Source organism: Nerophis lumbriciformis, linkage group LG01, assembly GCF_033978685.3.
Source record: "Nerophis lumbriciformis linkage group LG01, RoL_Nlum_v2.1, whole genome shotgun sequence".
Classification (NCBI taxonomy): Eukaryota; Metazoa; Chordata; class Actinopteri; order Syngnathiformes; family Syngnathidae; genus Nerophis; species Nerophis lumbriciformis.
The window spans coordinates 47179497-47192131 of record NC_084548.2 but is presented as its reverse complement, the minus strand read 5'-3'; the positions used below and the strand labels follow the sequence as shown (position 1 = coordinate 47192131).

General features: G+C 40.5%; 1 protein-coding gene across 7 annotated transcripts in view; it reads left to right on the top strand.

Annotated features, from left to right (window-relative positions):
• The window catches only part of camta1a (calmodulin binding transcription activator 1a), a 740802-nt gene that overhangs the window by 19803 nt on the left and 708364 nt on the right, over window positions 1-12635 (top strand). For all 7 annotated transcript variants that reach the window (XM_061984658.1, XM_061984687.1, XM_061984664.1 and 4 more), the window contains one exon: window positions 9681-9784. In XM_061984658.1, coding sequence (XP_061840642.1) covers window positions 9681-9784 — 104 coding nt within the window. The remainder of the gene's footprint in view (window positions 1-9680; window positions 9785-12635) is intronic.

The window sequence follows — 12635 nt, the reverse complement described above, 5'->3', positions numbered from 1 at the left end:
CTTATATCAGAGGAGTTGAATCTTTGCAGAGAGAAAAACATAAATTCTGCTAAAAAATATTTAGACATAGAAATGCCTTTTTCTGATTAAATTAGTGTGTGTGTTTATTCTCCCACTCAGAACCAATACAGTAGTTTAGTCACAAAGACGTTCTGTGAGTGCCTGTGAGTCAGCATTCGGGGCAGGATTAATGGCGAGCTGCAGCAGATAGGGAAACTAAAGTCTGTCACTAAAGTCACTGCTCCTTCTCAACGTTGTGTTTCAATTGTATGCATGTTAGTCATATGTCTTTATTTTATTCCATCTGGTCTGCACTTCCAGCTGTGTAAGGTAAAGAGGCACAACGCTAATTGAACATTAATTACGTCGTGACGAGCCTCACTTTCGTGAAGGTGGAACAAGATAGTCGTGTACATGGACACACACACACACGCACGCACAAACGCATGGACAAACGCACGCACACACGCACGCTTGCTTGCTTATGGTTGTCCATCGAGTCCAATGACGACATCCACTTCTATCGGTGAGTTCGTTGGTGGCTGAATAGCCCTATCCTGGATACACAAACCCAACTGCAGGTAGGGCATGTAAATGTAGTGGTGGTGGTGGAAACGGCAACCGTAAGTGTATTCCTCCACACACACACACACACACACACACACACACACACACACACACACACACACACACACACACACACACACACACAGGATCACGGCCAATGAAGGCCGCCTACTGTTTACTACTGGGGTATCTTCTAACAAACATCTCCGCCATGTTTGATTGAGGTAAAAATGCTAACAGCTGATCACCGTGATCAAACTCAAATTAATCGTGGTCATCGACCACGATCATATAATCGCCCAGCCATACTTTATAACCATTCCTCAGATGAGGATATGAACTGGGAACAAGTCTCAGTCTCTGTGGTTAACAACATTAATATGCCTATTTAAGTCTTACAGTATTCATATTTTAAACATATAAGCTGAGTTGTTTGTAAGGAATTACATGTCATTTACCACAGATGCAAGTGCTGACAAAGCTTGAAAACTAATTTTAAAAATAAGTGATTGAATTTGACCCTGAAAAATGGGTTCTGTGCAGAAATTGCAAAAGTGTGTAATTCCATCTCCTGCCAATCAATTCAAACTAATTAATTGTCTGTATTCCAAATCTGGCATTCAAACTAATCACATGCAGGCTGTCTTGAGCTGATGAGATGCTATGGTGGATAAATCTTTAGTGGCGAACAAAGTGTTGCTGAAAGAAGATTACAGCAGAACATCTGGGGTACCATTAACATGGATAAATAACAGCTGAGAGAATGAAACAGTGTTATGAAAGCACAACTCTTTAGGAAAAAGAATCTCTGCACTCAACGGCAGTTATGTCTCGTTCATTTTTTTGTGTGCCATGGGAGCCTCGTGAGAGATGTTTCCATGTAAAACCAAACGGCTCTCAAGTAAGACAAGGACTGCCAGAGTAGGCCAAGTCTGAACAGCTGAGTAGTTGAGTGCCTAAAACACATGGTTTATTTAAAAATGCAGTGTACAGTTTGAAGCAGAAGAGCTAAAAGTTATAAAGTACATTTGTCTGTTACAAAGAATGGCCCTCTGATATGCAATTGGCTTATTAAATTATTTTCTACACACATAATACAAATGATTTGTCCATTGTGGTGCTGGCAAAACAAAAATAGGGGAAAGGAGCAAATCACTTGAGAAGTACAACCTCTCAAGTGCATGTGCTAATCTTTGACCTCAGCTACCCTGACCATTTAAAATTAATAGGATATGGTCCCCCATCCCGCAAAAAAAATTAAATACATACTTTTCACAGACATGTGAAGCTCAGAGATCTCTACAGATTAGAAGTATATATTGTTGTAGAACTTGATTTAATTCAGAGTACAGTGGTATAAAATGGCTCATAACTCTCAAAACTCATATTTTAAATCGAAGTTCCCAATTGAAATGAATACAAATTACATTGTACGTTGTAAGACCCCACAAAACACCACAATTATAACATGTAATACGCTTTTAAATAAGACAAACAGACATTTTCAATTAATGAATCTTGTATAAAAAACAATACAATAGAATGTAGTACAAACAACTACAGTAGTGTTATGAAGTAATGTAATATTAATTTACAGATTTCTACAGTATCTCCTGCGAGCTGCTTCTCCCTCAAACATACCATCAACAGCTTTTCTTTATTCCAATGGATAAATTCTCAATTCAGTCCAGTTTAAAAAAACATTTGAAGGCCCTTGGCTAGCGTTATTGACTAATTCTGCTTCAGAATGGTGCAAATTGTAAAGTGATATGCTCGTACCCTTGTACCCTGACCTTCACCAGGTCAGCTAAACGCACACCTCAATTATGTTTTTCAGTGATTTCTTTCTTTTATACAATGCATATCACCCAATTGTTCTTCTCAACACTGTCATTGAAACTCATGTTCTTTGTCCCCATGGTTGGAAAACATGTTGTGGATCTCTAGCTATAAGCTAGTGCTGGTGAGTAAGGCGCTGGATGTTTCGGTTGGAAATTATGTAGTTCATTCACTGTGACATTCGCTATGCCCACTAACTCAAATTTTTGTTTGCAACCTAAAGCACAACAGTTAACCGAGAAACAGCTTATACCCCAAACATCTTGTGATATCTGGCACTCGCAAGCCAAGGTACCACTGCATTTAATTCAAGTTGGTTGAGAAACACTATTTTAATCACCATTTGTTGATTTTTGAGTGTGTTATTTAGTTTGCAGATTCATGCAAAACAACACAATGATTTCCTAAACTTTAGGTATGGTTGGCCAATGCGCTAAGAAAGAAGCAGATTGAAATTTGGTTTTTTTTGTGTTGTTGTTTTCATTTGGTCAAGTGGGCCAGTGACCTAACTGATCAACCTATTTGTTTTTTATATTACAAATATACTCAATGGAAATAATATATACATTAACGTTGGTTAAATTTTTTTTTTTTCATATGCACATTTGTAATCTGCTTGTTCTTGGCATTTGACATCGATGTAATGTTAAACAAATCATTTAGAGGAACACGGTTAAGATGTTGTTAGCCTTGCTGAGTTTAGATATGTGACATTTCAAAGCATAAGGCAGGTTTATTACAATTGTGTGTAGGGATGTTTATCATTGAGAATTCATTGATTCGATACCCTTATTGGTATTCCTTATCGATACTGGTATTTATCTGTACTCTTATTGGCACTATATGTAATTTGTAGAAATAAAACATTTGAAATAATGCATTTTAATTAGCATTTATATTAGCTCAAGAGGGTGAACACCTCCAACATGATGTACTGTAACATATCAGAGCAGGGAAGTCTTTTATCAACAACAGTTTTTTAAAAGTCTTAAAGAAGTCAACTAGGTGTGCAGTGCATGGTGAAATGCAGTTATATCATCTTCTTGTAAACACCTCACATATTCATCACTCTGTTTCTATCTAACACAATTACACTTAGCTGGAAATAATATTTATATATGGCATACATGTGCAAAACACAGACCTTTTTACATGATATATCCTATCAAAAATATCATAACAATCAAAACAATCACTTAGCATGTTATGTGGGTGTGCATTTTGTAACAATAAGAATTGGTATTTGTGTTTACGTTGCACATGGACATATTTGAGTGACGGACCAGAAACCATATTGCTTGTTAACAGCTATGTCACTACACGATCGGTAACAGAAAACACGATTGGTCCACGCATGCGCGAAGACTAAATAATTTCTGTCAACTTGTTTTATGGCAGTTATTTTCATGCACGCCGTCACTGTTACCATGGTTTTATTTTTTGTAATCTTTATTTGAATAGTAATTTAATATAAAAGATTACATACAAAACAAAACAAACGTTGCTTAAGAATACAGTATTTATTTTGAAACCCTACAGAAACTTGAACGATGTGTTCAGCAGCCTTCAATGGCAAATAAATTATTCCTTTTTTGTTACTTTATTTACTACAAATACTGTCAATTCACAATACACTACTTATTTGAAAGGGTACTTTTTGACAGGCCACAGATATTGATTTAAGTTACAGTAAGTGCCTTGTTCAATCAACATTCAAAAAAATTAATTACTTGATGAGAGTCAGTGGTGCCCCTGTGTGTCATTCTTTGTAATCACACAAGAGTGAAAGTGGTTGTAATTGTAGCAATAATACTCCCTGATTTTTAAAAATCTACCCTTTTTTAATGTTTTTATTCTTGTTACATTTTACTCCTAGGTAAGCTAGTTTTTATATAAAACATTAATAAAACATTCAAATATCATAGAACATTACGTCTCAGAAGCTACGTCGTAAAAAGTGACGTAGTCTTTGTGCATGCGTGGACTCATCCTGTCTTCTGGTACTGATCGTGTAGTGATAAGCTATGCAGTCAAAAGACAGAACAAACTGAAACACATTCAAGCAAAATGTCTTTCAATGACACGCAAATGCGGCGCAATGGGGTGATGTCAGAAGGCAACCCACAGTGGGTGATATTTTGCTTCAAAATAATTTTATGGACTATTATATTATACCTAAATTTTTTACTTTTTTGAACAAATTAATATGGCCTGTGGATTAACGCATCACTAGGAGGACGGTTGATAAAAGGCAATTGGGAGTAAAGTGGGTTCACTTCAAACTGACAGTGTGCATGACTTAAAAGAAACCTTTGAGGTGGAAATGTGTGTGGTGTTGCTTCCTTATTTGTCATTATTCAAAGCTGATCTTAATGTGTAACAGCTGCAGTTGAACTTCATGTGACAGCGTGTCATAATAACGTCAGTCAGTTGCAACAAAAAATACAGATAGCTGTATCATTAGTCTAGAATCTTCACGGCCCTCATGGACCGACCTAATTAGGAACCGGTACCAAAAAATAACGGTACTTGGTATACATCCCTAATTGTGTCACCTTTCGACTTGCATGGCATACTTAATTGAGATTTACAAGCGGTAGAAAATGGATGGATGGATGGATAATTCAGAGCACAAACGCATGTTGTGCAATGACCACTGTAATTATGAGTGTTGTGTTTAATTTTGCATTTGAGAAGATCTTCAGTTTTTGCAACAAGCATCCGGAAGTAGTAAATACGCATATCAGAATAGTTTGTCAACTCCCCTGGTGAGAAAAATCCTCAACATACTTGAGATGTATTCCAGTGCAGTTCTGTCTCGCGGTGTTGGTGTTATTGTGCCAGAGGGTAGCACTGAATCCTGAAAAATCAGTGGAGAGACAGATCTACCATATGTATCTGTCACCATAGCTATTTGCAACAAATCCTCTGAGCTCACTTTCCAGAGCTGAAGCCAAGACTTGGTCTGAGCCTGAGTGTCAACTCTTGGGAATATCTGCTTGTGAATAGGTGTCAAAAGGCATGCCCTCCCTGACACTGCACTGATAATGCACCATAGTGTTTTTACTTCTGTTGACAATTACCAGGATTTCCTTTTAAAAAGCCTTCCCCACACTTCATTTGCTTCTATATCCCTATTATTAATTTGCATCAAGTTTGCTGACCATGTTGCTCCTACGGCACCAAGGAGCAGATGCTGTATATGATCTTTAATTGGCTGAAGCAAATTATTAAACATACCTATGCAGCCAATACATAACAGTTTACACTGACAATTATAGGCACAGATGGATACTGAAAATTGTACAGATCTTCAGACCTACTTTTTTTTATTCTTATGGGAGAAATAATTTTCCATGTTATGTGCTCTAGTACCATCTCTGTGGACTCACTCCCACCGCTTTGTCCATATGGAGCTTTCTGGCCAGGAGCACTGTGATGTACATCAAGCTGCATATGCTGCGCTTATACCCCCATAATTAAGCACCAGTGGATTATTTATTTCAGCTTTAAAGTGGTGTTGTTATGTCTTAGACGGGTGGAAGGAGACGGCACAGCAGTAGAAGTACAACTCCATATAAATGTATTGAGAGATTGATGAATACGTAGGGTGTGTATGCTACTATGTGTTTGAATGTGAGCTATGTGCTGGGATTAACATATGAAGATACCGTAAGGGGTGTTGTCAAGCGTGTTGAATGAGGCCGTCCAAATCCAGAGGGAAGAGGCAAGGAAGTCCGATGTCCAAACGGGGTCGTGGTGCAGGACAGAGCGTCCAAAGTCCAGGTCGGTAGATCAGGTGGGCAATCCGGGTCCAGGGGAAAAGGGAGTAGACACTGAGACACGGGACTGTGGAAGAAAAGGGAGATGAAGATGATCAGACCAGGACACAAGGAAACAAGCTACAAGAGATAATACTGGTGGAAAGTCAGAGACATGAAGCTTACTGCGAACAGGGCTACGTTCCGACGACGAGTAGTCAGCGGCGAGGCTCTTTTTCCTGTCGTCTGTAATCACTGCCAGCTGTGCTGATTGAAGATTGCCTCCGGCTGCGGCGGCGTGTGGGGGCGGTCGGCGCAGCGCATGTGGGGGCGTGTCCAGATGCGCTCACAGTGTAGCCTCTGAGTTTTCCCGCAGAAGAGGGAGAAACAGGCTACGCATGCGCGTGCGCCGTAACAGTGCCCCTCCCCTTATGCGAGACCCCCGACGAGCGCCAAAAAGCTCCTGGATTGATCCGATAGAAGTCCTCTAGCAGAGATGGGTCAGCAAGGTAGGAAGCAGGAACCCAAGACCTATCTTCAGGCCCATAACCCTCCCAATCAACTAAATAAACTAACCCCCTACCTTGCCGACGGACCCCGAGAATCTCTTTAACGGTCCAAACGGGGTCCCCGTTGTCCAAAATCCTGGGAGGGAGGGGGGGGGGGGGGGCTCGGGAGAAGAAAGTGGGGAACTAGCAACTGGTTTAATTTGGGAAACGTGGACCACGGGGTGTCGCTTGACTGAGGGAGGTAGAGAAAGTTTAACAGCTACGGGGTTAATTATGGCCTCTATAGTGTATGGGCCTACAAATCGGGGTGCGAGTTTACGAAATGGTACCTCAAGATGAAGATCCTTAGCCCGTAGTAGAACTTGTTGACCCGGAGACTACGAGGGAGCCGGGATGCGTCGCTGATTAGCACTGTGGCACATCCTTTCAGAAGACTTAAGTAGAGAGGCCCGGGCGGCTTTCCAAATTTGATGGCATCTTTTGATGTGATTACGAGAAGAGGGAACTGCAGCTTCAATCTCCTGTTGAGGAAACATAGGTGGCTGGTAACCTAAGGAGCAATCAAAAGGTGACAACCCAGTAGCTGAACTCTTCAAGGAATTATAAGCAAATTCAACCCATGGTAGGAACTTGCACCACGAGGATGGTTGTCTGGTGGATATGCAACGTAGTATCGTCTCGACACTTTGGTTGGCTCTTTCTGCTTGACCGTTACTTTGAGGGTGGTAACCGGAGGTAAGACTGACCGTGGCCCCAATTCCCTTGCAAAAGTTCTGTCACATCCGGGAGGTGAACTGGGGACCACGGTCCGAGACGATGTACACAGTAATGCCGTGTTGTCTGACTATGTGGGTTGTGAGAAGATCAGCAGTCTCGGAAGAAGATGGAAGTTTGGGTAGGGGAATGAAGTGTGCTGCTTTAGAAAAACGGTCAATAATAGTGAGAATGGTGGTGTTACCTTGGGAAGGTGGAAAACCAGTGATGAAGTCCAGAGATATGTGTGACCAAGGGCGACTGGGAACTGGAAGTGGAAGCAACAGTCTTGCCGGCGAATCTGTGGGCAGGCTTATTACGGGCACAAGTGCAACAAGCAGCAATAAACTCACGGGTATCATTGGCAATGGATGGCCACCAGAACTGCCGGCGGATGAAAGATAGAGTACGCTGAAATCCTGGATGGCAGGTGAAAACACTGGAATGTCTCCAGTCCAGAACTCAAGGTCGTAGCTCGTGAGGAACGAAGAGTCTTTTGGGAGGTCTTCCCTTGAGTCCCGGATTTACTCTTAGGGCTTCCTTGACCAGGCCCTCCACTTCCCATGTGACCATGCCAATAATTCTGGAGGAAGGAAGGATAGTTTCCTCCGGGGTGTCCTCAATGGTTTCCTCTGAGAACTGACGGGAGAGGGTGTCAGCCTTGGTATTACGGGATCCCGACATGAAAGAGAGAATATAATTGAAGTGACTAAAACATTGGGACTGTCATTTAGTCTTTTGGCCGACCGGACATGCAGCAGATTGCGGTGGTCCATGAAGACCTCGAATTGATGCTTTGCTCCCTCTAGCCTATGTCTCCACTCCTTCAATGCCTCGTGTACAACGAGCAATTCCTTCTTCGTCGCGAGAAGAAGGCACATGGATGAACCTTGTTGTCCTGCTTGGAGCGTTGGGAGAGGACTGCCCCTATACCAGAATCGAATGCGGCCACCTCAACGATGAACGGACTGTCCGGGTCTGGATACACGAGGATGGGAGCGGAGACGAAACTCCTTTTGAGGCACCAGAACGCTACGTTCCGACGACAAGTAGTCAGCGGCGAGGCTCTTTATCCTGTCGTCTGTAATCACAATCAGCTGTGCTGATTGAAGATTGCCTCCGGCTGCGGCGGCGTGTGGGCGCGGTCTGCGCAGCGCGTGTGGGGGCGTGTCCAGATGCGCTCACAGTGGAGCCGCTGAGTGCTCCCGCAGAAGAGGGAGAAACAAGCTGCGCGTGCGTGTGCGCCTTAACAGGTGTCTCGCTTAAGTTTATCTTTTTATTTATTTTTTACTACCATTTTCTAAAATCTACCACCCAAAGGATATAGAGTCAGCTATTTTTGGTCTTGGTTTACATTTTGCTTTGGAATATGCTAACCTGTGGTTCTGTATGTTCCCATCCCTTAGATTTAATTATGTATTTTCTCACAAATACATGCAAATTATATAACGCTTAGCTGTTGTGTTAGTAATAGTTATATTCCATATTAATAACCAGATAATCTCTTAAATCTGCACACTGCACACAATTTGTAGTATTGCAGTTTGTAGCTGCAATAACTACTCAAGACCCTGATGTTTTTGGATGAAACTTATGCCTCATTAACCCAGTCAGACATATTCTTTGTCATGAACCACACCAGCTGTTAAGATCATTGACAATCACTATTTTGCATGTGGCACACAAGTATGATTCACCGCATCAGTCGAATACACCTTTGGATCTTGCACAATATATTAAAGTTAATTTGTCCCTCTTACGTGGTACCATGTGTGCATGTCTGCAAATTCGGCAGGAAGAAATCAGAGTAATGAAACGGAAATTTAAAGGCATCCATGCATGTGGGGATGCATGTGTGTTATAATGCTTGTAAACTGATTGTGAAATTCACATTACAGCTTGAATGTCTTACATTATGTTAGAAGCACTGGGTCTGGTTATTGTAATTATTTTCATACCACATTATGGCATGCAGCAGATTCCTCTGCTAAATCCCCAAACGATACAGAATCACTCAAGGGTGTTTATTGTGTGTAAATAATGTATAGAAACAGCTTTTACATGTTGACAGTGAAAAATGTTCGGTCAACTCCCTCGACATATTGTTTTTCACTGGAAAATAATTTATTCAAGCAATAAATAAATATGCAACACTCAATTATTATTATAATTTCCTAATTATTTTGGAGATTGTTACATTACAGTATGAGGCCTGTGCTGATGAAGCTGTTATGTGCTGCTTTTGTTGCAGATGAACATGGACATTTGAAAATATACCTGCCCAAGAAGCTGCTTGAATGTCTACCAAAATGTACCTCGCTGCCAAAAGAGAGACACCGGTGGAACACCAATGAGGTAAAGCCACATTTCACTCATAAAATCTCATCATAATTATTCCTGGACCTTTAAGATACATTTCAAATGCCAAATCAAAACAACACAACCTTTAGGCCCAACATTTTACAGTATGATAGTGTTTCCCACAGAACTGCATTCTAACTGTGGCATTGGGACTAGTTGATGCGCAGTATAAAAGGTGAAAACCAAGTTGGGCCATTGGAGAAGCCCAGTTTTGGTATTTTCCTTGCATCCTCAGGTGTTGAAGTTCATAAAAATCTGCTGCCACTGTCTACCAGCAACTTCCAGCAATATACGGTATGTATTTAGTTTAAAGCGAAGAGGTGGGCTTAGATGAACAAAAACAATCAAAACAAATAAAGACATGTGAGCGATAGGGGGCTGTGTCCACTTGCGACAAATCTGTAATTCTAATACTAATAATATAGTTAATAACTAATACTCACTAATTGTTGTGTGTTAAAAAGCAGTTACGATAAAATCCACGGTACAAAGCTATAATGACAAGCTGCATTCACATTCCCAGTCTTATTTGTTCATGAGCGAGATCATAACAGGTAGCGCCAAATCTAATTGTCCAAACTTTTTCTGTGGGAGTGTGCCACAAAAAAAACATAATGTACAGAATGGGAAACATTGTGAAATACTTTATTTTACATACATGTTGTTATATTAGACACAAAATGTACTGTATTCCACACCTGGACTGTTAAACTGTGTTCACACATACTTTTGTCTTTTTTCAAGCTAATGGCACACATGAATTAATGGCAATATCATCATAATGTGCGTATTGTGCTTTTAACTCACCAGAAAAAGTGTTATATGAATATACTACATTATTAATATTTATTATAATTATGATTATTTACAGTAATTCAGCAGAGGTTGTAATTTGCCTTCTGGAATAGAGAAGAAAAGTGAGTTGCTGCTGTTGGTATCAAGTGAATTGAGCAATTATTTGTATTTTGCTTTCAACATTACAGCTAGGTGGACCTATGAAAGAGAGATCTGTCAGAATACATTTCAAGCATTTACTAAAGTATTTGACAAAGCAATGTAATGTTTTTTCTTCTTTTTCTTTCACAATTATAGGAAAGGGGCGCCAATTTATAATGGTTCAATCATTAAAACTTGAGCATTGTGCATGGTACGGTTATAACAGCTACCTTTAAATGAACAAGGCAGGGATAATCAATGTCTACTAAGAAGAAATACAAACAATGGCATGACTGGAAAAGAAAATATGAGAAAACATCCACCACTCAAAGTGAAAAAGGTAAAGAAAGTATTTTGCCCAGGTGCTAGCTTCTTTTGCATTTTTGTCACCTTGACATGATGACCTTTATTTTTCCAGACATTTCAGTTAAGATCAGAATCCTTTTAGAAAGGGACATCTCACAATGAGATGGATTTTGAATTCCCTTCATTATTAAACACTATCTGCCTCATGTTTGGTTTTGCTGGTGTGAAGGTTGCAGGCACTAGGTTGTCTCGGAGAATTATAATTGTATCAGGGCTATTTCCAAGCTACACTACACTGTTTGGTCCTTCATGAAATTTTCCGCTGTTGTTTAAATATATAAGATATTATAGGATTATGACCTATTTTACCATCTGTCAGGCAATTAGATGTTGTAAATTTAATGACCTGGTGCATATGCTTGATTTTTGTCTTCTTGATCTTAAGGTTGCCGTACTCACCTTTTTGAGGTGAGCATTATTTTGAATATCTCCTCACTCTCTTCTCCTTGTGTGGCTGACGTTTGTGTAATTTGAAAGCGTTGACAAACCGACAAGTGACACAATTTACTCACTCAGTCTTAAAAAGCAGAGGAGTGCATCATGGAGCCTGGCTGGAAGAGAGAGGACACTGGGCCTAAGCCTCTGTGATACCCTAAGGCTTTAATGAACGACACAACACTTTGAGTACTGCAAGCTCCCACTTAGCTTAGTGGCGACTGATTCTAAACTAGTGCTGAACCAGACAAGAGAGCATCTGCTTTCGCCTCCACTGGCCTGCTACGCATTTATTGCCCTTGTTGTCATGAATAATCCTGTGTGCCACACACCACTGCCAGCAGCAGCACAGCACGGCGCCATGCACAGTACATGCAAGGTGTCGCCAGGCAGGGGGGTGTAACAAACAAGGACGTGATGATCAAAAGCCTCAATAAATGCAATTAAAGGTGAGATTGGATAAAACAGAGTACCAGTAACATGTAAGATAGGCGCTGCCATGACAAGCACGATTGGCTGCACAGCAGTGTACATTTTCGGTCCTTATCTTTAAAGGGGAACTGTAATTTTTGGGGGGAATTTTGCAATACTTATGAGAGACAAGAAGACAAATGTTTTTTGTTTGTTGCATTATTGTAAAATCGGCTAGTTCAAGGTGGCTATCAATGCAGCTAATGGTAGCAATGCATTCTGCCTCTAAATCACTTTAAAACGCATTCAAAAACCGCCAACAAAGTTTAATTTACGCTCCGTAACCTGTATAATAACCAAACTGTAGCAACGTTGTTATTGTAAGAGGAAACACTAAGGACATTTTTTTCTAACGTACTAACACATAGGTGTGCTACGGTATTTGCCAAGAGATAAGCTTGCAACGGCATCAGCACCCAAATCGCGTTTGAGTTTGTAATGCACAACACAATGCGATAGGACACCATTCTGTACTGCTTAAGAAACATGAACAATCATATTACAGTGTCTGTAAAGTATTAGCCCACATTTTATTTTTTGTTTGTACACAGCTAGCTTGACCGCATACAGTATGTAGTTGTAATAACACCATGATGTGCTGCGTGTATCATAATCAATATTATAGTGACTCACTCAA